Source organism: Xenopus tropicalis, chromosome 1 (assembly GCF_000004195.4).
Source record: "Xenopus tropicalis strain Nigerian chromosome 1, UCB_Xtro_10.0, whole genome shotgun sequence".
Lineage (NCBI taxonomy): Eukaryota > Metazoa > Chordata > Amphibia > Anura > Pipidae > Xenopus > Xenopus tropicalis.
In genome coordinates this window covers 110,904,590-110,931,095 of record NC_030677.2, presented here as the reverse complement: position 1 = coordinate 110,931,095, position 26,506 = coordinate 110,904,590, and the positions used below count along the sequence as shown (strand labels likewise).

The 26,506-nt window shown below is 38.9% G+C and overlaps 1 protein-coding gene across 2 annotated transcripts in view; it reads left to right on the top strand.

Moving 5' to 3' along the window:
- The first annotated feature begins 631 nt into the window (after positions 1-631).
- The window catches only part of dgkq (diacylglycerol kinase theta), a 102,191-nt gene continuing 76,316 nt past the window's right edge, over positions 632-26,506 (top strand). Inside the window, exon 1 of one of the 2 annotated variants that reach the window (XM_031906820.1) lies at positions 632-650. Coding sequence is in view for 1 of the 2 variants with exons in the window: in XM_002935871.5 (XP_002935917.1) it covers positions 2,533-2,848 (316 nt within the window). In the remaining variant the exon portion in view is untranslated. Of the gene's footprint in view, positions 651-2,074; positions 2,849-26,506 lie in introns of those variants that run through there. The other variant, XM_002935871.5, reaches the window with a different exon arrangement.

The following is a 26,506-nucleotide window of genomic DNA, read 5'->3' as shown; positions in this document are numbered from 1 at the left end:
AGCAACCTAGGGCATTACAGCAGCCCCTCTGGCATTGCCAGAACTCACAGTTCACTGCAGGACTTTTACTAACTGGGCCCATTCATGAATTAAATGGGCACAGTCTATGTCTTACTCTACTGCTGGGGTCTGTCACACATAGCATAAAACAAAGGAGGTTGATAAAGTCAACCAATTACAAACAAAATGTACCAAATCCATGCTTTAGGTTATGGTATTTTAAATTAACCTATTTGGGTGATGATCATAGTGATTATATATATATATATGATCAACAGGTGAACTACTGAATACATTTTGCTTGTGATCAAGTTGTTGGACTTAACATGTGCGCGTCCAAACAGTGATAGTTCTGTACAGGATCAGAGAACTCTTTCCCCTGTTTCTCATTCTGTGACATCATCCAGCACGGCTACAGACTGGGGAGGAATCCGATTGGCTGGATGCCCCAGTGCACTATTGGGAGAAAAAGGTGTGCCTAGGTTTGGAGCCAAAAATCAGGGGCAGGCCCAGTAGCTTATAAAGGGAGCCCCTGGTGTTTTGCCAGAGTTGAGACAGAGAGACCATCCAGAAAGCAGTGACAGTGTGAGTGTTTACAAAGAGAGATCTGCTACACTGCGGTTGGATGCCTTAAAACCTGCGGATCCCCAGTGAGTGATCCATCTGAGAGAAGGGTATAGAGTCTTCGTGTGTCCCCTGTGTGAGGACAGGTGTTTTTTGTGGCCTGCTATGTGGAAGCAACTGCCTATTCCAAAGGGAGAGTACTTTGGGGCAGGTAGCACTACCTGGGGAAACTGAAAGAGCTCTGGGGAAGGGACTTTGCCAGGACTGACCTGGGAAAGGAAGTGGATAGTGGAACTGTGTCCTCAGAGAGACTGAGCCAGTAGTGGCTAAACCCATCCAGGTTTCCAAAGCAGGGCTTATAACTGTTTGTATGTTATTATAATACCTTTACACCCAGTTATATAAAGTTGATATTTGCTGCAAACTGCGTGTGGTTATTTCCTAGTGGAAATCCCCTTGAGGTGTGCTCCTCAGTGTCCACTAGGTGGAGGCGCTGCGCTAAAATCCCAGTTCCAAGTACCTTTTATCTGCAAAGGGAACCAAATTTCCTGTTTAAGCAAGTAATACAGCCCAAAATAAGTGAGTTTGCCAAAAAAGGGTTAGTTCCATAATATGTTATAATGTAGTGAGAAAGACAACATGTGAGTCAAGTGTGTCAGAGTGTAAAGGCTGATTAATTGGAGCAGCCAGTGAGGGACTTAGCTTGTTTCCTGCTTTAGGGACAGACATGTTGTGCCAAATCAGGCTCTAAACATGCTTTATAAAATACAACTACCATGGTCTGCAGGACAAGACTTTCAGCCTGGCCTGTTCAGAATTTAAAGCAAGCCTTACTGAGCTATTGATTACTAGCATGTTTTGGGTCCTTTTACTAGTCAACATACAGCTAATTCACTGATAAATACCACATTAATGGCCAATACCTGCCTATGTATAAGCACCTTCAGAATAAGTACAGCAGAGTACGTAAAGAAGCAAATAAGTAAAGACTGAATAGTCAGTTTGTATCTTAGTTACATTCTGTCAGCAGGGCCGCTGCTGGCCAAATGGGTGCCCTAAGCAGAAATTTACTTTTGTGCCCCCTCCCCCAAATATTACAGAAGTAAAAATAAAATAATAAAAAAAAAACACCTACTATAGGGGCCTCACACACAGTGCCCCCAATTGCCCCCATAGACAATGCCCCTATAGTAAGTGCCCCCAATAGCCCCCATAGATTGATTGAACTATCCGGGACAGTGGGATGCACTATAAAAACCGGCGGGACAGTGTTGAGGGGTATGTTATAATATATAAAAAAACATTTTTTTGGAGCAGCTGGGATGGTGCCCCCCTGGGAGTTGGTGCCCTATGCAGACTGAGTACAGAAGAGCCACAAAAGGTGGTGTGTATAAAAGTGGGAAGGCAGAGACAGAGTATGGAGTCGGTGATAGAGTGAGAGGAAACTTGGGAGACGTACTGAGAGAGCACAGAGTGAGAGTAACTAATAGGTAACACAAAGACAGCCTGAGTTTGTGTGTGCGTGAAGGAAGAGACATCCAGCGAGTGAAAGGGAAGAGACTGCGAGCCTGCGAGTGAGAGTTTCTGTACTATCCGCCCCCTGCTCCCGAACACTGACGGGATGGGCGGACTCTCCAGTCACAGCTCAGCTGGGTCAGCCCTGAGTACAGTCTCGCCTTGCGCTCCCTCCTTGAATCTCACAGCTCGCCTCTTTCCGTGGCTGCCGGTGTGGAAGGAGATGCCTTCCCTTTACCCCTATTATCACTCTCTCCCAGTCCTTCTGATCGCCGTGGGAACCCCGTAGGGATTTATAACCTGTAGCTGCTGGCAGACATAACATTTGTTTGACGAAATCTCCTTGCACGTTTCCTCGTCTGACTGGACTTTCTTTTTTCCTGATTTAAAAAAAAAAAAAAAAAAAAATCAGGCAACCTTGGGCCCTCCTCTCTGTCTGTGCAAGAAGGAGAGATGGCTGCAGACGGAGCTAGATCTCGGTTTGGCAATCTTGGCTATCGCGGAGGTGGAGGCAGCAGTAACAGCAGCCCGTCTTCCAGCCCCAAGCTCGGAGGGGGAAAGATCAGGACCCCGCCGCTACAGCAAAGGCGAACGGCATCCCCCCACTCTGGCTCCTCGTCCTCCTCTTCACCTGGAGCCAAACACCAGCAGCTCAAACAGGCGCCCTTCTCCCCGGCTCACAGCTTCAGGAAAGTCACCCTCACCAAGCCCACCTTCTGCCACCACTGCACAGATTTTATATGGGGGCTCGCCGGCTTCCAGTGCGAAGGTAAATAAAAAAAAAACCCTATGTTGTCAGTGTGGCTGCCTGGCTACTGCCTGTGTTTTGGCTTTCCATTTGGTTACACCCACTCTGAGAAAACCTTGGGTTTGTGTTGGGGGTTAAGGCTGGTTCTGGAAAATGTAGTGCCAATTAGGGGTAATCCCACCTTGTGGCTTGTCAGCATAGCTGCTGCTCTTGTTAAACTGTAATTCACACACATGTGCTGGCATTTAGCATGAACACTGTGAAGGAACTCTAGGGTAGGTGGTATAGTGTGGCAGGGTGGCAACAGCAGGGCAGGTTGCTGTAGCAACACTTTATATTAGTGTTGCTCAGCCAGTGGCCATTCAGATGTCAAGGTGCAACCCTAGGCACCCACTGACAGCGGAAAGGCCTTATGTTTGACAGCGCTCCCCCCAAGCCATTTGTGAGAGGGCACATATGAGGAGCTGTATTTCTACAACAGGTTGGACTTCCCTCGCTGTGTGCTGCTTATCTCCGGCTTCATTTTGTTGCCAGCATCCCAGATGCACAAGGCAACATATCATTTGAGATCATTTACTTGAGCAGTTTTGGCCTTTCTCCATTTTTAACCAAAAGCCAGATTTCATAGCATGAAAAAGCATAGTATGGAATGAAGGCATCATTATCAGTTATATACGCAGAATCAGATAATCCTAATTATCCATGGATGACAGCTCAGTGAGCACAGAAGCGACTTGTCCTTTACCCATAAAACCTATCCCATGATTTAGAGAGAGGGATGTTAAAATACAGATAAGGCCTCACAACAAAGTCTCTAATTCATTAGATCCATTTTTGTATAGATAAAGGATTTTTTTTATCCATAATGCTTGGGACCTGTGGATTCGTGAATTAGTAATCTTTCTGTAATTTGACTTTCTTTACCTTATATCTGCTAAAATATAATTTAAACACAAATTAAAGCCAGTAGGATTGTTTTGGCATCCACATGGATTCATACATCATACAGCTTAGTCAGGATCAAGTACAAGGTACTGTTTTATTATTGCAGATAAGAAGGAACTCATATAAAAAAAAAACTGAATTATTTGCTTCAAATGGACTTCTTGGTATATGACCTTCCATTTAATTGGAGCTTTCTACATCTTTTACAGTAAAAAAATCAAATCCCATCACTATACTGAGTGTTGTCAGTGTGTCTGCCTGGCCTGCACTATACTGAATCTGCTGTCAACATGAACATCTAATACTAAAGACTCTCTATTATCATCCACATAAGCTTTTAAAACAACAACATGTGTAATATATAAATATTAAATATGCAGGTATATTTAATTGCTATTTTGAACAGGGGAATTCAAATTTGCATATTTTACATATGAAAATATTTTAAATTACAGGGTTCAATAATGAACTAAAAATGTATTTGAATAGTTATTAGTATAAGGCAGTTCATAACATAGAGCAATGGTTCCCAACCAGTGGCTGGTGAGTAACATGTTGCTCACCAACCCCTTGAATGTTGCTCCCAGTGGCCTCAAAGCAGGTTCTCATATTTGAATTTCTGGTAAGGAGGCATGTATTTGTTGCTTAAAGGAACAGTAACACCCAAAAATTCAAGTGTATAAAAAGAAATTCCAATATAATATGTAGTTTTAAAGTAAATAAAATATAATGTACTGCTGCCCTGCACTGGTACAACTGGTGTGTTTGCCTTAGAAACACTACTATGGTTTATATAAAGAATGCAGCTGTGTAGCCATGGGGGCAGCCATTCAAAGGAGAAAAGGCACAGGCACTTAGCAGATAACAGATAAAACACTATTGTATTCTACAGAGCTTATCTGTTATCTGCTATGTAACCTGTGCCTTTTCTACTTTTTTCCAGCTTGAATGGCTGCCCCCGTGGCTTCAGAGCAGCTTATTATATATAAACTATAGTAGAGTTACTGTAGCAAACACACAACTTTTACCAGTGCAGGGCACTAGTATATTATATTTTATTTACTTTAAAACTCTTTTTTGGTGTTACTGTTCCTTTAAAAACCAAATATAATGCCTAACAGAGGCTTCTGTAGGCTGCCAGTCCACATAGGGGCTATTAAGTAGGCAATTATATCTTATTGCCACCCCAGGAACCTTTTCCATGCTTGTGTTGCTCCCCAACACTTTTTCCATTTGAATGTGACTCATGGGTATAAAAGGTTGGGGATTCCTCTCCTACTAACCGGCCTCCCAGACTCCCACCTCTCTCCCCTGCAATCAATCTTAAACTCTGCTGCCAGGATCCTCCTGCTCTCTCCTAAGAGGGATCCAGCTCACCCTCAATTAAGCTCACTAGCATGGCTGCCTGTCAAGCAAAGGATAGCTTACAAAATCCTTCTGCTAACATTCAAGCCCTTCACTCCTCTGCTCCTCACTACATTTCTTCACTGGTCTCCCTACATGTTCCTGGTCGTCTCCTCCGCTCCTCTCAGAGCCTCCGTCTCTTTACACCATCCACACCCACTGCGCTCTCTCGTCTTAAACCTTTCTATCTCGCTGCTCCTTACCTCTGGAACTCTATCCCTGAATCCCTCCGTAGGGAAAACTCACCCACTCTCTTTAAGAAAAAACTCACCTGTTACCTTCTGGAGCACTAAGACATTATTTTGCCCAGTCCTGCGCTTAAGGGCAAATGCCCATACCTGATGCACTCTTACCTTCCAGTTTGTGCCTGTATGTCACCCAACCACTCAGATTGTAAGCTCTACGGGGCAGGGACCTCCTTCCTACTGTGTCTCATACCACATGGCACTTATATATATATATATATTTATTGTATTTATTTATTATATCACTTGTCCTCCCTGTGTGTAATTTTGTATTCTGTAAGACTGTACAGCGCTGCGTACCCTTGTGGCGCTTTATAAACAAAGTTATACATACATACATACATACATTCCTGACATAGAGCATAGATTCTTCACTTGTCTAATTGAGCAGCTTTGCTACAATAAGCTCTCCAGGTTCCTCCTACTTAGGTTTTGTTTATTCTGTGATCAATGGCAGTAAAACAATGTAGTAAAACATATGGTGTTAAATCTGTTATATCTTGTGCATGTAAATACTGATTTTCTTATCTGTTTAACATACTTCTCAATGAGTTTTGAATTGCTTCTTTTATTGACTTTTTTACCAACCCGTTATTATACTTGTTCAATGACAAGTAAATGAGATGCAAAAAGAGGTATCTTATTGGTTTAAGTGATTTGGCTCTGGTTTAAATGAACTTTTTAGTGGTTTTGTTTTGTTGGATGCCTGAATGTTGGCATTTCTTAAATCCAGCCTTTGTTTATGAATTATAGTGAAATAAAAAAAAAATATAATTTAACCAAATCAGCATCATTAAAGTTTCGTTCAGCCCTAGTAGGCATTTTTATCGTTCCTGCAACATTATACTGCAAACACTCCCTTTTAAAGGTTAAAGTGTCAGCAAACCTAACTTTATATGCATTTCCTGTATAGACCGGAAATATTTATTATATTGTTAAATTGTATTTATATAGCAACACAAGTGTATGATTGCTGTACAAGGCTTAAAGGTATTCTGTCATGATTTTTATTATGTTGTTTTTATTACTAAATTACCTTTGTGTACATTGCATATAATTCATTTTATCATTTAACATTTTATTCTTGACCCAATAAATGTATTTTTTTTTTAGTTGTAATATTGGTGTGTAGGCAGCCATCTCATTGTGCCATATCCTCAGCTTTCACAATGAACCTGCTTTCATACAAGCTATGGTTTCTTCTACTCAGTGTAAACGGAGGAGTCATGGACAGTGTAATTTAGAAATAAAAAGTACACCATACAAATCATGTCAGAATACCTTTAAAGACTGTGATAATTTTTCCTGAAAATGCAGGTTTTCATGTGCATTTGTAATCAAATACATATTTTTTTTTCTTTCTGGTGTTAAGGTAGGTTATGTACCAATTTTAAAAAAATATATTTTGATGTATATCAGGGTTTGGCCTCCTACTCTAACTAAATACAGGTTTGGGGTCTGTTATTCAGAAACCTGTTATCCAGAAGGCTCCAAATTACAGGAAGACCATCCCCCATAGAGTTTGTTTTAATGAAATAATTCAGATATATAAAAATTATTTCCTTTGTCTGTAGGAATAAAACAGTAGCTTGTACTTGGTGGGATCTAAGCCGCATGAATCTATATTGGTGGCACTTATTATTTAAATTATATTTTACTAGAATATGGTGCCCCCTTATGCAAAACATCAGGTTTTGAGCATTCTGGGTAACAGGTCACATACCTGTACTACTCAGTGTTCAATTAAAATGTTACTGATCACTCTGACTTTTTGGGCAGGCCACAAAGGCCCAGGCCTAGGGTGGCAAAGATCAGAAGGCAGCATGCCACTCACTGGCCGCATCTGGACTAGGGACTGGATGAGAGATTTTGACAGCTATTTAAATCTCAAGCCTGTCCAGTCCCTTTAGAGCAGCCAATCGGTAAGGGGGTGTGGCGAGCACCTTGAGGGGAAGGGGGAGCGAGTGTGGGGGGGCCTAGGGGTGCACATATTAAAAATTTGGCCCTGTGCAGAAATTAACTTAAGGTAGATCACTTAGAAATAGCTTCTAAAGTGATGTCTTTGCAACTCCATAGATATATGCATGGTCAGGCTGGACCAAAGTTACTATATGCTACACCTAATGACACTTGCTGTGCATAGTCTTGTGTATAATAATCACATTAGTGTATAGTTGTATACAATGTCAGTGGGCACACTTCATTATAGATACAATTGTTGTTTCATACAAGTGCCTCCCACATATGCTATGTGAAACTGGATGTATATTTTTTTGAGCATGTGCACTGAAATTTGTAAATGAGAAAAGATTTGGAAGAAAATACTATCGGTAAGGTACACCAGGAAAATAACTTTCTAGAATGATCTTATCTTATTGTTACAGCTTTGAATATTTACAAAGGAATGAATTTTCAAAAATCTGGCTTTTCCAGTTTTAGAGGGAGTGCAGACTGGACTATGTTACGCAGAAAACGTTCCCCTGTACTCATCTTTGTGTTGCAAAGTTCAGTGGCTGGATAATTTAATCCAATTCAGATTGTCGGATAAGTGATTTTTCTACTTGAATCGCTATGACTTGACAAACTCAGTTTGTAATTCTAGCAGAGAAAAATGTAGGGTTTTTTTTGTTTTCCATTTATCTATTTCACATGGACTGCAAGGGGTAGGGCACCCCCCCACTGGGTAGATGAGACAAAAGATGAGAGGAACAAGCACCCAGCTTCAGATTGTATTGTTATTTAAAACAAGATAACACATTCCACATTCCAGCTGTCTAGTTTGTCATTCCTTTTTGTAATATCAGATTTGTAAATTTTATAGTTGAGTGCGGGAATAGATGGTTTCATGTGTAGTTCATGCTGTTAGTTCTCTTTCTGTTTTCCTTCGGGACCTAACATAGCAAACTACACGTGTCAAGTTGGGACACATTTTAAAAGAGATTTTTCAAAGTGATACTTCCTTTTTTTCAAAAAGTATTTTATTATTTTGTATTTTGTGGTATTTAGAAAGGGAAGTCTAATAACTGCTAAAAATTTTGCTCCATCACTGACAGCTAATCTGATGTTTCTTTTTAAGGCTAATGTCCCACGGGGAGAATTAGTGGCTTTGATTTTTAAAAAGTGAGTTCCAAGAGACAAGTCACTCGTCTTTTCCTAACGGCAATTTCTAGATATTTCCACAACGGAGCGATTTTATTTACCACAAATACAGGTGTTATATTCCCCGCCAACAATACGAAATTACATTCGGTGCAATGGAGAAATTGCAGTGACTTCCCGCTCAGTGGGTTTTACTTTCAGCAATTCCAGTAGTTTTGAATGAGAATGCTTTCTTTGTAAAATTGCTCAAAAAGTGTCTCATAGCGATTTGGAGCGATAAGCGATTTGAAGTAGTATCGTCGTTTAAGGTCCTGCAATTTATATTCTTGTCTATGTAGAGAGAAGACGAGCGACTTGTCGCTGGAACTCACTTTTTAAAAATAGCAGCGACTAATCTCTCCGTGGGACATTAGCCTTAAGGAAAAGTAACACCATAATATGAAAGTGTTTTAAAGTAATTAAAATATAAAATACTGTTGCCCTGCACTGGTAACGCTGATCTGTTTGCTTTAGAAGCTCTACTATAGTTGATATAAATACCCTGCTGTGTAGCCATGGGGCAGCCAATTATGCTGGCACAGGTTACAAAGTAGATAACAGATAAGTCCTGTAGATTATAATAATGTATTATCTGTTATCTGCTACATCACCTGTGCCTTTTCTCCTTTTTTCCAGCTTGAATGGCTGCCCCCATGGCTACACAGCAGGGAATTTATATAAACTATAGTAGGGTTTCTGAAGCAAATACACAACTTTTACCAGTGCGGGGCAACAGTATGTTATATTTTAATTACTTTGATACATTTTCATTTCTTGGTGTTACTGTTCCTTTAAGGGAGAACTGGAGAACCATCACTATTACAAAAAATCCAATGAACTGTAGTAGATCCTTCACATTTTCTGTTTCATAAATTGGCCTATAATTTGTATCTTAATTAACACATGGATTTGATGAGATGTAAGAAACCGACTTAAGACTAGAATGAGTTTTTTGATGGTTGAAAAAAAGATTTCTTGACATTTGATTTCCTCTCTTTGGTTTACAAAACCAGCAGTGGCTTAATTTCTGTTACCTCCTGCCCAAAAAATCGTAGGTATTACAGATATGCATTACAAAAATATACACAAACAAACAATCTCACATGAAGTTATTTTGTTTAGTGATACTTTCACTTTTAATGCAGTGATTAATTACTCATGGGCTTAGTGAAACATTTATTATATGCTTAATAAAAGACATTTTTTCATTCCTTTTCTGTAAAGAGTAATCAAACTGAATAGAAATGAAGAGTAGAGAATCAATTTTTAGGTGTGTTTTCCTGAAATGTATTCTTCTGCGGCTATCATTAGGAACTTGACTTTATATACAGTTCTGATACATTGGCATGTGTTTTTATTTTAAGGCTGTGTGACGTATTCTTGTATTTAAAAAACACATCAACAAATGTATATTAACAAATGTGAAGATTGTTGATATATTAAATCTAGTAATTTGATTTATGCAGATATCAGTGAAGGCTTTGTGATATAATACAAGGCATGTACCATTACTTCAGATATAGGGACACTAGGCCATATATATTAAAGGGAATTTTTTTTTTCAGTTTTTACCACCAGTGAAAGAAATTCTGTATTCTAAAATTGTTTGTTGTCTTTTTTTGTAAGGTAGAAAATGTAAAAAGACTTGTATTTCATTTCATTTTCTAACAGCTCAAAAAAAACAAACAAACAACCTTTTACAGGTATAAGGTCAATCCGGTATCTAGAAACCTCCAAATTACAGGAAGGCGATCTCCAATAGACTCCAATTTTTTTTCAATAGGAATGATTTTTTTGATTTTCAACACACAAAACAAACCTTGGGGAGGAGAAGAAATCAGAAGTTCATAGACTCCATTTTAAAAAAATAATTAAAAATTGGTTTCTTTTTCTCTCTAGTAATAAAACAGTACATTGTACTTGATGGTAACTAAGCTACATGAGTCCATATTGGTGGCAAAACAATCCTATTGATTTATTTAATGTTTACTTTATTTAATGTTTAATTTTTTAAAAATACATTTAAAGAATGGAGATCCAAATTATGGAATGATCCCTTATTTGATTGTGATGCTTTTGGTACAAGTCTGCTGCACCTATTAATGTAACCTGTTTCGGGACCAGAATTACCATGACACTAAAATTGGTGGTATCTGCAAGTGTATCTGTTTACAATTGAGAAGAAGCAAGACAGAACCAGTGGCGATTGGCGCAACTATGTAATAGTGCAAGGAGTGTGTTTGGCTACCTTTTACTTTTAATGAAAGTCAACAAAGTACAACGTTTACTTGTATGTTAGCAAACATAATTTGTATCCAAATTCTGAATTCTTTAAACTTTTGGCAATATTTTTGAACACAAATATTTAGCTGAATCTACTTGATTATTCGCTGAAGCTCTTTGAATTCTTGTGTGTATATTTAAGTGAATCTTACAAAAAGATAATATACAAATGTATGCTAGAAGGCTGAATTTAGACTTTTATTTTGGTACTCTTTATTTTTTTTTATTTGGGTACCCCTTGCCACATATAAATATTTTTTGTGTACTGATACGTTTATAGTAAGAGAGTTCATTGTTGCTTCCAGCTGCAAGCCTTTGTTTATGTAATAAACTAAAATAGCAGAGAGTGTATCAACAAAAAAACTTTTGCCATAAGATTGCACTGCTGGTCAGCATCTTCTTTGACTGTTGGATGCCTGTTCACCCTTAAGTAGATGCTTTTTGTTCTGCCTATTATTTTTGCTGTTTTATAATGGCACAAAAAACTGGTTATGTGAGGCATAAACTGCAATTCCCACATCCCAATGTACCTGCACTGTAAAGTACAGCTAGCTGTATTTTGTTTTTTTGGGGCTGACCACTGCTTTGTGTACCAGAACTCAAGTGGAAGCTGTACCTTGCAATGCGAATGGAAGTGGATCCACTTCTCTCCTGCAGAAAAAATTCAGACTGAGAGAAGCGTATCAAATGCTCTGTGTGCCCATGGCCTGACAGGGTTAGGAAATGATCCTATAAATCAGAGGCTCTCTATCATAGTTTACTCTGTCTGAGAGCTCATGTATGCCTGTGTAAAATAAAAAATATTTTAATGTTTTTTGGAAGTTTTACACTTTTTACCATTATTAGGTAATCTTTTACAGTTTTTGTAGCAGTTTTGAACAGTGCATGAAAGTAATATTTGGTTTGGTGTTAGTTTCTTTTTACTCTGTAGCTTCATGCTTTGTTGACCTACAGCATACAAACTGTTTTAAATATATATATATTTTTTGCACGTTACAATTATGCACCACAGACCATCTTTCCGCCTCTATGCCCTCCTCCTTGTGCTGTCATTCTCTAACAGATAAAAAAATGCAAATAGAAAATTCCTGTCTGAATTATGTATAGGTTTTAGTTAAGGACTAAATATTCCTTGTACATAACTAATGTTGCTAAATATTGCTTGTCAGAGGATGTGGAAGGAGGAAAACAGCTGTAGGACATGTTAAACACCAGTGTCTTTTATAATTTAACATTTTGGTTCGGTGTGTCTACTTCAGTTGCTAATATTCAGCAATTTTACTACTGTAAAATATTAAAACATGTTGTCTCTGTCACAGATACATGCAAAACCTGAATTCACATACATTGTTTACTAATATCAGGAGTCATGTTACTGAATTAATGGAAATGTTCCTGTTGCAAAGGAAATATCTGTATATAACAGTGAAGCGGCAGCATCTGTAACCTTTGAACAGCTGCTTGCAATTTTAGGCCTATGCAACACAAGGCATTTTGACCACTGCTGCCATCCGGCATTCAAAAGGCCCCTGTCAGCACTACTAATGCTACTGAAACAGTAACAGGGACCTCTGTGGTTTTTTGTTTTTTTTTTTTTACCTATGGCCAGGTTTTTTCTGTAATGTGGTGCACGGTGCACTGGCTTTAAGCAAAAACTATTAGAACATTATGATTGTTTAGCCATCAGCATAATGCTATGTATGTGTATGTGTATATGTATATATGTATATGTGTATACAGTGTATGTATATATATATAATATATATACAGTGGTGTGAAAAACTATTTGCCCCCTTCCTGATTTCTTATTCTTTTGCATGTTTGTCACACAAAATGTTTCTGATCATCAAACACATTTAACTATTAGTCAAAGATAACACAAGTAAACACAAAATGCAGTTTTTAAATGAGGGTTTTTATTATTTAGGGAGAAAAAAAATCCAAACCTACATGGCCCTGTGTGAAAAAGTAATTGCCCCCTGAACCTAATAACTGGTTGGGCCACCCTTAGCAGCAATAACTGCAATCAAGCGTTTGCGATAACTTGCAACGAGTCTTTTACAGCGCTCTGGAGGAATTTTGGCCCACTCATCTTTGCAGAATTGTTGTAATTCAGCTTTATTTGAGGGTTTTCTAGCATGAACCGCCTTTTTAAGGTCATGCCACAACATCTCAATAGGATTCAGATCAGGACTTTGACTAGGCCACTCCAAAGTCTTCATTTTGTTTTTCTTCAGCCATTCAGAGGTGGATTTGCTGGTGTGTTTTGGGTCATTGTCCTGCTGCAGCGCCCAAGATCGCTTCAGCTTGAGTTGACGAACAGATGGCCAGACATTCTCCTTCAGGATTTTTTGGTAGACAGTAGAATTCATAGTTCCATCTATCACAGCAAGCCTTCCAGGTCCTGAAGCAGCAAAACAACCCCAGACCATCACACTACCACCACCATATTTTACTGTTGGTATGATGTTCTTTTTCTGAAATGCTGTGTTACTTTTACGCCAGATGTAACGGGACACGCACCTTCCAAAAAGTTCAACTTTTGTCTCGTCGGTCCACAAGGTATTTTCCCAAAAGTCTTGGCAATCATTGAGATGTTTTTTAGCAAAATTGAGACGAGCCATAATGTTCTTTTTGCTTAAAAGTGGTTTGCGCCTTGGAAATCTGCCATGCAGGCCGTTTTTGCCCAGTCTCTTTCTTATGGTGGAGTCGTGAACACTGACCTTAATTGAGGCAAGTGAGGCCTGCAGTTCTTTAGATGTTGTCCTGGGGTCTTTTGTGGCCTCTCGGATGAGTTGTCTCTGCGCTCTTGGGGTAATTCTGGTCGGCCGGCCACTCCTGGGAAGGTTCACCACTGTTCCATGTTTTTGCCATTTGTGGATAATGGCTCTCACTGTGGTTCGCTGGAGTCCCAGAGCTTTAGAAATGGCTTTATAACCTTTACCAGACTGATAGATCTCAATTACTTTTGTTCTCATTTGTTCCTGAATTTCTTTGGATCTGCATGATGTCTAGCTTTTGAGGTGCTTTTGGTCTACTTCTCTGTGTCAGGTAGCTCCTATTTAAGTGATTTCTTGATTGAAACAGGTGTGGCAGTAATCAGGCCTGGGGGTGACTACAGAAATTGAACTCAGGTGTGATAAACCACAGTTAAGTTATTTTTTAACAAGGGGGGCAATCACTTTTTCACACAGGGCCATGTAGATTTGGAGTTTTTTTTCTCCCTTAATAACGTAAACCTTCATTTAAAAACTGCATTTTGTGTTCAATTATGTTATCTTTGACTAATAGTTAACGGTTTTTGATGAGCAGAAACATTTAAGTGTGACAAACATGCAAAAGAATAAGAAATCAGGAAGGGGGCAAATAGTTTTTCACACCACTGTATATATATATATGTATATGTAGCATAGGTTGGAGAGCACACCCAATAATTCATGACAATACCTGGGTGCCAGAGCTAAAGAGAATGTATAGCTATGGGAAATGTCAGCACTCACAGGGTTTTCAAAATGAATAAATAAACAAAAGAACAAAAAATTGAAGATCCGAGGTGAGGTTTATTAGTCCTACGTTTCAGTTCCCTACTGGAACCTTCGTCAGGGATCCCAAACCTTTGGTTTGTCCCTGAGGAACAGCACTGTAAGTGCTCGAAACGTTGGATTTTTGTTCAGTAAATTTTTCACTTATTACAAAGTCCCTGTGTGTGCGGATCTCTGCCTTTATATTTCCTTGTTTTTGCCAGCACCCAGGGCATTTGAACTACAATAGGGTGTGCTCCGCTCAGTCTGTGTGTGTGTGTATATATATATATATATTATACACACATACATACACACGATAGCACAAATAACCTGTAAGCTTATATCCTTATAAACGGTGCTCATCAGTTATAAATAGTGCTTGTGGATGTCATTTCTGTCACATGGCTCACTGAAACTTGTGTATTATAATAAATAATACACCCCTTTTGTAAAAAAAGATAAGGATATTAAAGTCACCTTGTAGTCCCAAAACCTGTATAAATGTAATTGGCCTCCTGCCCTGTGCCTTTATACGGCCATGGAACTCCTTGGTGACCTTTTAATATCCTTATATTCTGCAATGAGTTTGAGTTTGCATTCCTACACTGGTGAGGTATATTTTGGCATTTATATTCCAGTAGTGCTGGAAAGTATGGAGGAATATGTAATGTACTCCTTAGAGTGTACATTTATTTGTTTGTTTCATATTGGCTGGTTTGTGGTTTCCTCCATGTACTGAGCGTCATAGCTGTTTCTATAGATAAACTGGAGGAGGAGGATTCCAGAGGTTGCAAAATTAGCATAACCAAGAAACATCAATAACAAGTAGTAAGTATCATTTCCCCTATCAGTTTGAAAAATAATAAGAAAAACATAAGCACATATGTCAAGCATCACATCTTGTCAAGTTGCTGGCATTGCGAATGTTTCTTTTGAAAATTTGCAGAAAATTACTTTGCCTTAAAGCAAGCAAAATTGGAGGAATGTTAAATTCACTGTAAGGCTTTTTTCTGATTCGATTCAGCTGGGAAACTGTAATACTAAAATGTTTAGAGATGTGTGGCATGCATCATTTATTTATTTGTTGTTTTGTTGTAGTGTCCACTTACCATAAATGGGAAAAAATAAAGCAGAATAAATTGCAGGTGCTGCTTATGGTTTTTCATTAACTTAGGAAATATTTTGGAAATTATCAGTAGACAAGTTTTGTTGCTGTTGGGACTTAAAGACTTCCTCTGAGTGACAATAAGCTGTTACAGAGATTTTTACCCTTTTTATCTGCTACTGTGCAGCTATAATTAAAAATTTCAGTACAGTGTGAGCCTAATGTTACAGGTATGGAATCCATTATCCAGAAAGATCCAAATTACTAGAAGGCCATTTCCCAAGTAAAGAAAACATTTCCTTTTTCTCTGTACTTGATCCCAACTAAGATATAATCCTTTTGGAGAACCAAGTTACAGAAAGACTCCTTATCTGTAAAACCCGAAGTCCCAAGCATTCTGGATAATGGGTCTTATACCTGTACCAATTTTTTGTTCTTGCAAAACACCAGTACTTATTACAGGCTTTATCCCACTGTAGTCTTTGATAATGTATTATATAAAAATGCAGCTATCACACACAACAAAAAAGTAATTATACACACCCTTGTGAGACGTTTCAAAAGTTCATAAAATGAAAGAATTTTGTAACCTGCATGTCAAATGTGGTGTATTTTATGAAATAGGCATATTTTCTATTTTTAAGACTTTAACCTTCATAGCCTATGCTGTTTATTGTGAGGGTTTTTGTGTGAATAGTATGTGGCAACAACAAAATTATTAAATGTATATCTGAAAAAACAAAACAAAGAAAAAAAGACAAACTGCTACATTGTGGGCAGATGTAACTGTTACTGCATACTAGATACAACCATTTATATCCAAACTGCATTTTTTAACAGTTCTATTTCTAAAATATTCTTACTTAGCAAAACTTGCTAAAATACACTTTCCTTCCCTTTTTACATTAAAGGAGAAGGAAAGGCTAAGTCACTTGGGGGTGCTAAAATGTTAGGCACCCCCAAGTGACTTTAATCGCTTACTTCGAAACCCGGGCTGGTGCTCCTGTTAGGAGAAAACCGCACCAGCGCGGGGTACCTGTAGCGATGCGCTTCCTCCTTCCGCCTGCGTTTTGCTAAGACTAACACATAGGCGCATGCGCAGTAGAGTGAAAAGCCTACTTCTCTGTTAAAGTTCGGCTTTTCACTCTACTGCGCATGCGCGCCTAACATTTTGGCACCTCCAAGTGACTTTGCCTTTCCTTCTCCTTTAAGCGTCTTGTAATGGAAGAAGCTTTCGCGTCAGTTATGTCACTCAGAGAGGCTTTATCTCATGTATCTAGAGCTGGTTAATGTCAAGCTTAGCTATTGGGGGCAGGTACTAGAAGGGAGCCTGCATGCATACACCTCATTGCTGACAAAACGGGAAGGCTCACAATGATTAGTATAAAATTGTGGTATGTTTGATGTCCAACCTAGGTCAGTACTAATCATTAGGACAGGCTTAGGGGACCAGGACCGGACTGGAATTTAGTATAGGTCCTGGAATTTCAGCTACACGGAGACCCAAACAGCCCCCACAGGCCCAATTAATAGTGACTGTTTATGGCATCTAACAGCAGCCCCTAAGGCATTTGCCAGAATTTGACATATCGGATAGCTGCAGGAGAAACTTTCACAGAGGGAGACTTTTGAGATGCATGTATTTGCTTATTTTTGAAAGCCCTTTCAGCTGGCCAGCATTCATACTCATCAGTATTTCTAAACAAAATCTAGGCTTGTGAATCTCATTGCCAGATTTGCTCCACCAGCATCCCATCCAAACAAGGTAATAAAACACTGTGTAACTTAGTCAGATGTTAATACTGATGGAAAAGAGTTTCTTAGTTTAAAGGATGGTGGAAAAAAACCTCTGTATTTCCTTGGAATTGATGAGATAATAGCGGGAACCTGAAGCTTCCAGTTTGTGTATAGCCATATGTGAATTATATTCTTCTAGTAAGAATAAGCAAAGTTAAGATTGAAATTATGTTGTCTAGTCTTTTTCTGCAAAATTAGTAAGTAACTGATAAGGCATCATTATTTAAACATGTATTTGAAACCAATATAGAGATATTAGATACATTCATTTGACAAAGTTAAAGCTACTTGTCTTGAATATTTTGTTATGCCTGTCCATGAGCCATGGAATTCTAGCTCAGTATCACAGTTACCTTTAGTCAGATCAGTCTCCTATTTTTCCCATTTCCCATGTTGACCATTTTCAAATAGTCTTACCTATAAAAAAAATAATCTGCCATGGGCATTTAAATCTATACATTGCACCTTTATGTTTTACAGTTAATACTTTTATTTTAATTTATATATAATTTATAAATTGTTTTAAAATATATTGATTTCTTTATTAGTATTTTTAAGGGAAATATGTACTTTTCTCCCCTTACATCATGATCAGGTGTCAGCCAACACACTGTCTCACAAAAGTGGCTACAATTTATTAGCATACTCAACTGGGCACCATGTGGGTTGTTTCCTATTAAATCAAAATCAAATATGAAGTACTTTTCAGCGTGACTTTTTGGGTCACGTGGCTCCCATTTTTTTTGAAATTGCAGGTATGAGTGATGTTCATCCCAAAACAAGAATTTTTAGGCTACACAAGTATTCACACCTTTACTTCCATGGATTTTCCATTGCATATAATTGTGATGTACATGTGATGTGATGTGTTTTGCTGCCTGTGACATACATAGGTCAGTGTTGCACTGTCTGTGGCATAGACCAAAGTGGCAGTACCTGTTAAATAGACCTGTGGTCTTATAATGGACTCTTCTGTACCATGTAGCTAACTACTACTGGTAAATGGCTAATTGAAATGAGAATGCTAGGGTGTCAGTAGACCCAACCTGGCAATTGTTATAGAAGCAATCCTGCTGCCTTTACCCATCTGTTCATGCTTATATTTAAGAACAGCTCACACTGAGCTGGGTCAAAAATATTCTGTTATACTTCAAGCATATTTTAATTATTTGGTCAAGGATTTAATCAGAGTAATGACTAAAGATCATTTTGAACTTAGCTTTCAGTATGCTGTAGACAACTGTGTAGACCACGGCTGTAGGGGGGTGTAATTCTGAAAAACTGTTACTGTGTATTCTCATTACTCCTGCCCCCCCCCTTTCCCCACAGGGAGGTTGTAGTTGCCACTAACGCAGTGGCAGGCAAGCAACCAGGTGGGAATCTGGACAAGAGGAACTTGCCTTAACTACTTCACCTGTACAAATGGACTGACTGAGGGGGAGGCATGAAGGACCTAAGGCCTGTCTCAAATTGGCATGTAAGCTACTACAGTGGCCAGGTGTCCTACACTTATACTGTAGCTACTGGCAGGAGAATCCAGTAGCAGGGACCACCTGCATGGAAGAAGTTGGCTAAGCCATGCTTACGTAGCTTGCTCACTAGTTCTGTAGATTAAGTTCTCTGTTGCATCTCCAAGTGATCTTCCAGCATGTCTTGCACTGAAGTGGGACTTTCTCCACACTACATTGCCAAGGCCCCAAGAGTATCCGTGTTTGGCCAAGCTCAGTCAGAGCAGCATTGTTGGCTCCTGGACCTTTTGCTGTGGCTTGGACAGAATGTCTGCCATATGGACAACATGTGGCTTCCTCCCTCTCTCCCCTTCACCTAGCAGGTGATGTCTTGGTATTGTCCTCTACTCCTTGGAACAGCTAAATAATCTAGAATGCGGTTTCTTGCTTCCTGTGCTATATTGCCGACAGGCTACTATATTGTGCCTTTAGATGGTACAAGGTCCACCCATGCTAATTAAAAAATTAAGCTAAGTTAAAATAAAATTACAAAAAAGAGATAGTCATGCTCATTTTCCAGTAGTGTGTCACAGGCATCTGGACTTGCAATTTCCAATCAAAAGGATAGGATATGCTTTTAGTTAAGAAAATCTTGATGGATAGGTTGATGGCGATCAAACAACAGAACCTACTTCTAAGTTCCCAATATCTTGCCCTGCTCTTTGGGGCATCCAAAACTCACAATAAGGCAGACTTACTACTTTCTGTTGAGCCAGATGAAGAAGAAGAGGGCCTGCTGGATTCCTCATCTGAAAACGGTTCCCTCTCCGCAGGTGCAGGGTTTTCCCAGAATCATCTGGGATGGGATTGGTGAGCTAATTGCAGCAGTAGTTCAGACCCTTAACTTGTGGGGGGATCAGAACCAATGTGATAGCTTCTTTTGGACAGCACAGAAAGGCAGAAGCTATTTTTCCTACTGCAAAAACGTTGCCAGATTTTTCAGTCTAAAAAAACCTAATAAAAACATTCATCTATCAAAATGCATTTTTTTCAACTTGTCTGTTTTTTCAAAGAATCAAACAGACAAGTAGTCATCACCTCCCATGGTGGGTTGAGAGTATCAAAACACACCACAATACTAATTCTAGATGCCACAACCTTTAAGGATTAGGTGGTCAATAAGATGGAAGCTTTGTTAAAGTGAATGTTCAGTCACAGGTTCATTTTACGGCCTGCCTTTGCCACGATATGGATTAGTAAAGCTCTTAGAGGCATGGACAGATCTGCTAAGATGAGTGGTCAGATATGGTGCAGCAGAGGGAAAGATCTATCAATTAATTGATTGGATCAGGGAGATAAACCTCTATATGGGATATGCAGCACTGTACATGGCGTGACTGGAAATGGGGTCATCAGCCCTCTCTGTGGCCGCTGTTGAGGTTATGTATTTGGTCAGCAGACTTTGCATCTTAGGGCTCTGGCACATGGGGAGATTAGTTGCGGGCGACTAATCTCCCCGAAATTCCATCCCACCGGCGAAGATGTAAATCGCCGGTGGGATGGCATACGCGGCGGCGCGATTTCAGTGAAATCGTGGAAGTTGCCTTGAGAGGAAACTTCTGCGATTTCACTGAAATCGCGCCGCCGCGACTAATCTCCCCATGTGCCAGAGCCCTAAGAAGTCTTGCCTTTTCTGCTTCAGCTTTATTTGGACTAGAGTTAGAACATATTATTAAGCATGATACTGAAGGGGTGAGCATTTTGCTTTCCATTCAAAATAAAGCTAGATCAGAGTAGGAGATCTTTCAGATGTTATACCTCTTTCAGTCAACACCAAATACTGTGACCTTGTCAAAGTGCCCCTCTTTTAAGGTAAGCATGAAATCCCAAGAAGCAAGAATACATACCAAATGGAGAGAAACCTTCTACAGCAGCATTAAGGTGCTCTTCCCACCAGAAAGCCCTTCTCCTAGGGGCCAGCTTAAGGCTTGATTGCAAGCAGTTGGGGGAAAAAAAATTGTTAAGTCCCCTGCGTTTTGAGGGATAGTTTCTGATGGTGACTGCATAGACTGTTCATTTTGACCAGTTCTGGATCTCAAGTCGATGAAATAATGTGTGTTTCAAGATTTAAAGCTTCAGTGATCCGGGCTCTTGAACCTGCAGTGTATGTAAGGTGAGAGAAGCCTAGCTCCTATTCTCATCTCGTCTTTAATGTCTTCTCTGCTTTGCCGGGATAATTACTTTTATTTTGTGGCATTTCCATTTGGCCTTTGATAGCTGCTGTGGCTTCTTTCAAAAAGGTAATGGCAGTAGTGAGCGTTTTGAGATTTAGCAGTGGACAGGAACATTCACACAGAGTTTCTTTGTAAGAATGTGGACATAGAGATCAGAAAAGAGTTTTTACCCAATTTAAAAGCAAGGACCGTAAGTTTCCTGAATCTGCTGCAGAAAAATCACTGTATTATTTAGCAACATTAAATAAAGACAAAATAATTGTTTTGCCATTAGTATGACTTATGCAGCCTAGTTAGGATTAAGTACAAATTACTGTTTTATTATCATCACAGAGAAAAAAAGAAATAATTAAAATACAAAAAAAACACGTTATTTACTTAAAATGGACTCTATGGGAGATTGCTGTTAGGGAAATGTTATTTGTGAGGAATTACTACATCTTCCTAGTGACAAACAACCTTTTTTACATGATATACTGCAAAAATGCTGCACCACAATGATATAATCAGCAATGCAGGGATAACATTGGATGGGAAATCAAATCCTCAGGCCTTCAGTTCCTCTCAGAGCATTATTTCTTTTGTTTTCATAATTGAGATACAATGTTGAGGGCAGAATATTGATGGCCTTACAGATTCAACACCTGCCTTTAAACATTACTTTTATACAAATCCAGCATAACAAATAGCTTTTCATTATGTTGAAGGTAGTAAAGTAAAGCATAAGTGCAGTTTACATGCATATTTAAACAGAATGGAACACTGACACGCCTGTGGTTGCATGCCGTACATCAAACCCAGGCTCTGTTTTGTGTTTTACCTTAGCACAGCTAATATCAGACTAAGCACAGATCACTTCATCCTGTCATTGCAGGGAAGGGATATGGGTCTTTTGAAAGGCAAATAGCATTATATCATTGCAATGCTAATTTTGCTTCAAATCATGAAGTGCTTGTAGCATAAGCTAGTATGTAATACCATCTAATGCTTTCCTTTTTTACGGAACCTAAAAGTATGTTTATTATAAGCAATTTAATACTGTCAGAGATAGCAAATAGTTTATGTAGTTATTCAATTCTTATAGTTTTACAGTTTTTATGAAAAGATAACACGGTTATTTTACTGTTATTTTGATTACTGACCTGTGCATTATTTGCAAAGTAGTCTTAAATTGACACAGAATATCTATTAACTGTGAAGAAGTGACTCCAAAAACAATGGCAAATTGCTTAGTGCAGAGCAAGTCTGTATAAAGTGTAATGACCTTGGGACTACTTTATGATTCATTAGCTAGACCCCTGGGACATGTTTAGGAGCCTTATTGTCTGTATCAGTAGAATGACCCTTTAAAATCCTTTGTAGTTCCAGAATTAGAGCATTAAACATTTTTAGTAGCCGTATGCCTTAAAGAGAATCATTATTCAATCTGTTATTAGCATCATAATGTTGCCTATTAGACAATGTGATATTTGCAGCGACATGGATTGCCTGCAGTCACATTTTTTCACAGTTTGCATCTTCTAATTTAGTCACCATGTGTGGCCCTGTCTTATTCAGGTAGCTGTGCTGAGACTGTATTGTGTTGAGACTGCACACAGCAGACTTCAGCATTTAGTGGCAAAGCCAAGTTGGTAAGGGTTTGTGTCAGTATGCAAGTCACTCTTATTCCAGATTCACTGATATACTAGACCCATTGGCTGCTCTGCAAATGACAGGGTTACTACCTTCTTTGGGAAAAAAAATACCAGCCTTCCTGTATATTTATTTACCTTTCTTCCCAAATAAAATTGGGATCAGGCATCATTTTACCTGCCAGGCTAAAAAAATACCAGCAAGGTGCCAACCCTAGCAGAAGATTATAGTCCTTATTGGGCTCATTTAACCTTGTATGCTATTCTGGCTATAGCTAAAATGAACAAACAGAGCATACAGTTTGTCCAGTAACCAGTGAATATTTATGGGGCAATACTGCCTTCAGGGATTTCAGGTGACGCTTGTTGGCATGGCTGTAAATAAGTACCTGCCAAATGGGGCAGTAAACAGCATTTTAGGTTCCCTTCTGCAGCATTTCAACAATGCAAGAAAGAAGCCAGTATGTGCATGAGCTGTAGTTTGCACTAATCATGGACACTTGTATGTATAACTTTATTTATAAAGCGCCACAAGGGTACGCAGCGCTGTACAGTCTTACAATATACACAATTACACACAGGGAGGACAAGTGATATAATAAATAAATACAATAAATATATATATATATATATATAAGTGCCATGTGGTATGAGACACAGTAGGAAGGAGGTCCCTGCCCCATAGAGCTTACAATCTGAGTGGTTGGGTAACATACAGGCACAAACTGGAAGGTAATAGTGCATCAGGTATGGACACTTTGGTAAGAACATTGATGTAAAGAGGTAATTGATTCTGCCATATGTCTTGTGACTCTAGCTCTGATCCTAAAGCAACTGCTTTTTTTTTCAACTTAAAAAACCTTGTCTAAGATTTTGATTATAATTCCTTGGGATTTATGACCTTAGTGAGTAAAGAGTTTTTAAATGCACCTAATTGCATTTTTTCAGTTCCAAATGCAACTCTGTTTTCTGGAAGTGTATCAAGTTTAAAAAAATGTAGCACGTGGCACCTGCATAGAAGTCAATGAAATTCAAATGCCATAAAACATTAATCAGTACAACCAGGCAGAATATAATGGATAGTTGGCTGATAAGTTTAGGTGCACTCAAACCTGCTTCTAAAAAATGCATCAAACGCATAAAATGCGTAAGGAGCCATACAGGGAATATACATTATTCCCTTCTCCAGTGGAGTTTACAGCTATTCATTATTAAGTTCATTATTACATTTACACACAATAGGGCCAATTTTCCTATCAACCTGCCTGTATGTTTTTGAAGTGTAGGAGGACACCCATTTATACACAAGGAGAACATACAGGCTTCTTGCAGTGCCCTTTGCTGAAATTGAACTCCGTGCTACCCACTGAGCCACCGTGTTGCCCATAAAGAAGTATTTATAACAAGTATACCAATTTAGAATCCCAATTTGAGAGCTCTGTCTGCTTTCTCCCATGGGCCTCTGATGTTCAACTGTTCGGGGTTGCCACCTTTCTTAGACTCTCTTACCAGCCAGACTTGAGGTGGATTTGGGCAGGCATGTTGGTGGCGGGGTAGTGAGGCAGGGATAGGGCAGATGAGAAGTTAGGATTGGACAGGTTAGGGAATTGTGCTGTTTTTTGAACAAAAGGTCTGAAAAAATCAGTAGAATGACCCTTTAAAATCCTTTGTAGTTCCATAATTAGAGCATTGACCATTTTTAGTAGCCGTATGCCTTAAAGAGAATCATTATACAATCTGTTATTAGCATCATAATGTTGCCTATTAGACAATGGGATATTTGCAGCGACATGGATTGCCTGCAGTCTTGAACACATTTTTTCACAGTTTGCATCTTCTAATCTAGTCACCATGTGTGGCCCTGTCTTATTCAGGTAGCTGTTCTGTGACTGTATTGTGTTGAGACTGCACACAGCAGACTTCAGCATTTAGTGGCAAAGCCAAGTTGGTAAGGGTTTGTGTCAGTATGCAAGTCACTCTTATTCCAGATTCACTGATATACTAGACCCATTGGCTGCTCTGCAAATGACAGAACATACAGGCTTCTTGCAGTGCCTTTTGCTGAAATTGAACTCCGTGCTACCCACTGAGTCACAGTGTTGCCCATAAAGAAGTATTTATAACAAGTATACCCATTTAGAATGCCAATTTGAGAGCTCTGTCTGCTTTCTCCCATGGGCCTCTGATGTTCAACTGTTCAGGGTTGCCACCTTTCTTAGACTCTCTTACCAGCCAGACTTGAGGCCAAAATTTGATTTGACTGTGTATTTTTTAGGACACGCCAGGTGCTTTGGACCCACTTACAATAAAATAGGCCAGTCTGGTAAAGAAACATACTAAATGTTTACAAACCTTTGCATTTGTGTAGAGGTATAAAAATATCAGAAACAGTTGTCGGGGTAGTAACGGGCCTAAAGAAGTACTGATCATCGATTTCAGTATATGTTTATGAAGCGGTTTACCTTCTTAAATTTTTGTGGGCCCTAAAATGATTTTGCTGTAGGACCCAGTACACACAGTGTATGTGTTCTCAGCTTTAATTAGGTACTCTATATAGAATGTTTTGTTGGTTTTATATTATCAAAGTTTGCACTTTAAAAATAAAAAACATATTTTTGTTTTCAGGAAATAGATGATGCAGGAGTATTGAGCTTTAAATGCCAGATTTAAATGACATTCAGCTTGAAGGCATCCCTTGTAAACCTATTATTGAATTGTGTTTTGCTACTTCGCTTTATTAACAGAATTAATATGACTTTCCTGCCAGTGTCTTTCTACTTGATTACAGACTCTACTTATTAGCAATTAGATTATGTTCTTATTTTGGATAAAATAGCAAATGCTATGGCCCCTTTGTCATTATGCTTTTGTAGAAAATACTGCAGCTTAGTAGCAGCAAATGATCAGAATTTTTTATTTTAAAGGAGAAGGAAAGTCAATTTTTGGAATTTTACTGCCAATAGATTTGCCATATTAGTGCCACCTAGAAGGCTATATTTATTCAGATTTACTATATCTGAGTAAAGAGCCCTAGAAGCTCCCTCTGATAGCAGCTGCCATTTTAGCTTGGTCTTGGTAGCTTCCTGCTGCAGCTATAGCCGTTGGAAGCTCAGATCACACATTCCTAAGGGAGGGGGAAGTGAGTTCTTATGCATTTTTATGGGGGGGAGAGGGAGAGAGGAAAGAACTGAGCAGACTCATGCCCCAAACCTGAAGGAGCCCTAAAAGAGAGGAAGTCTGATACCGAAGAACATGTTCACAAAAAAGGAGACAAGAAATCCTGTGTTTCTTAAGATAGAGGACAGCTTTTCTGTGCATTACATAGTGTTGAAAAAAAGATTCCATCAAGTTTAACCCTTCCAAGTAAACCCAGCACACACAACCTATACTTACCAATCTATACTATCACATACATAAACTATATATACAACCAGTAATACTAACTGTAGATATTAGTATCACAATAGCCTTGGATATTCTGCTTGTTAAAGAACTCATCCAGGCCCCTCTTAAAGGCATTAAGAGAATCTGCCATTACAACATCACTAGGAAGGGTATTCCACAACCTCGCTGCCCTCATCGTGAAAAACCTCCTATGCAGCTTTAAATGGAAGCTCCATTCTCTAATCTAAAGGGGTGGCCTCTGGTGCATTTTTATGGGAGTGCTTATGGCTGTACTTACTTAGTTTTTACCTTTCCTTCTCCTTTAAAGCCGTGACAAATAACTGCTACTAGTACCTCATGTGTCTTCACCCTTACAGTCAAGAAGAGGATCAGGAACCACAGGCTTTCCATTAGTAAGACAGTGTGGTAAGGTAAAGCAGAGCAACTAATGGCAAGATTTTTTTTGAGGAACATTCCTTAGCTATGTATTTTTAAAGGAGAAGGAAAGGTAAAATCACTGTTGGCTGGCAAAATTTTAAGT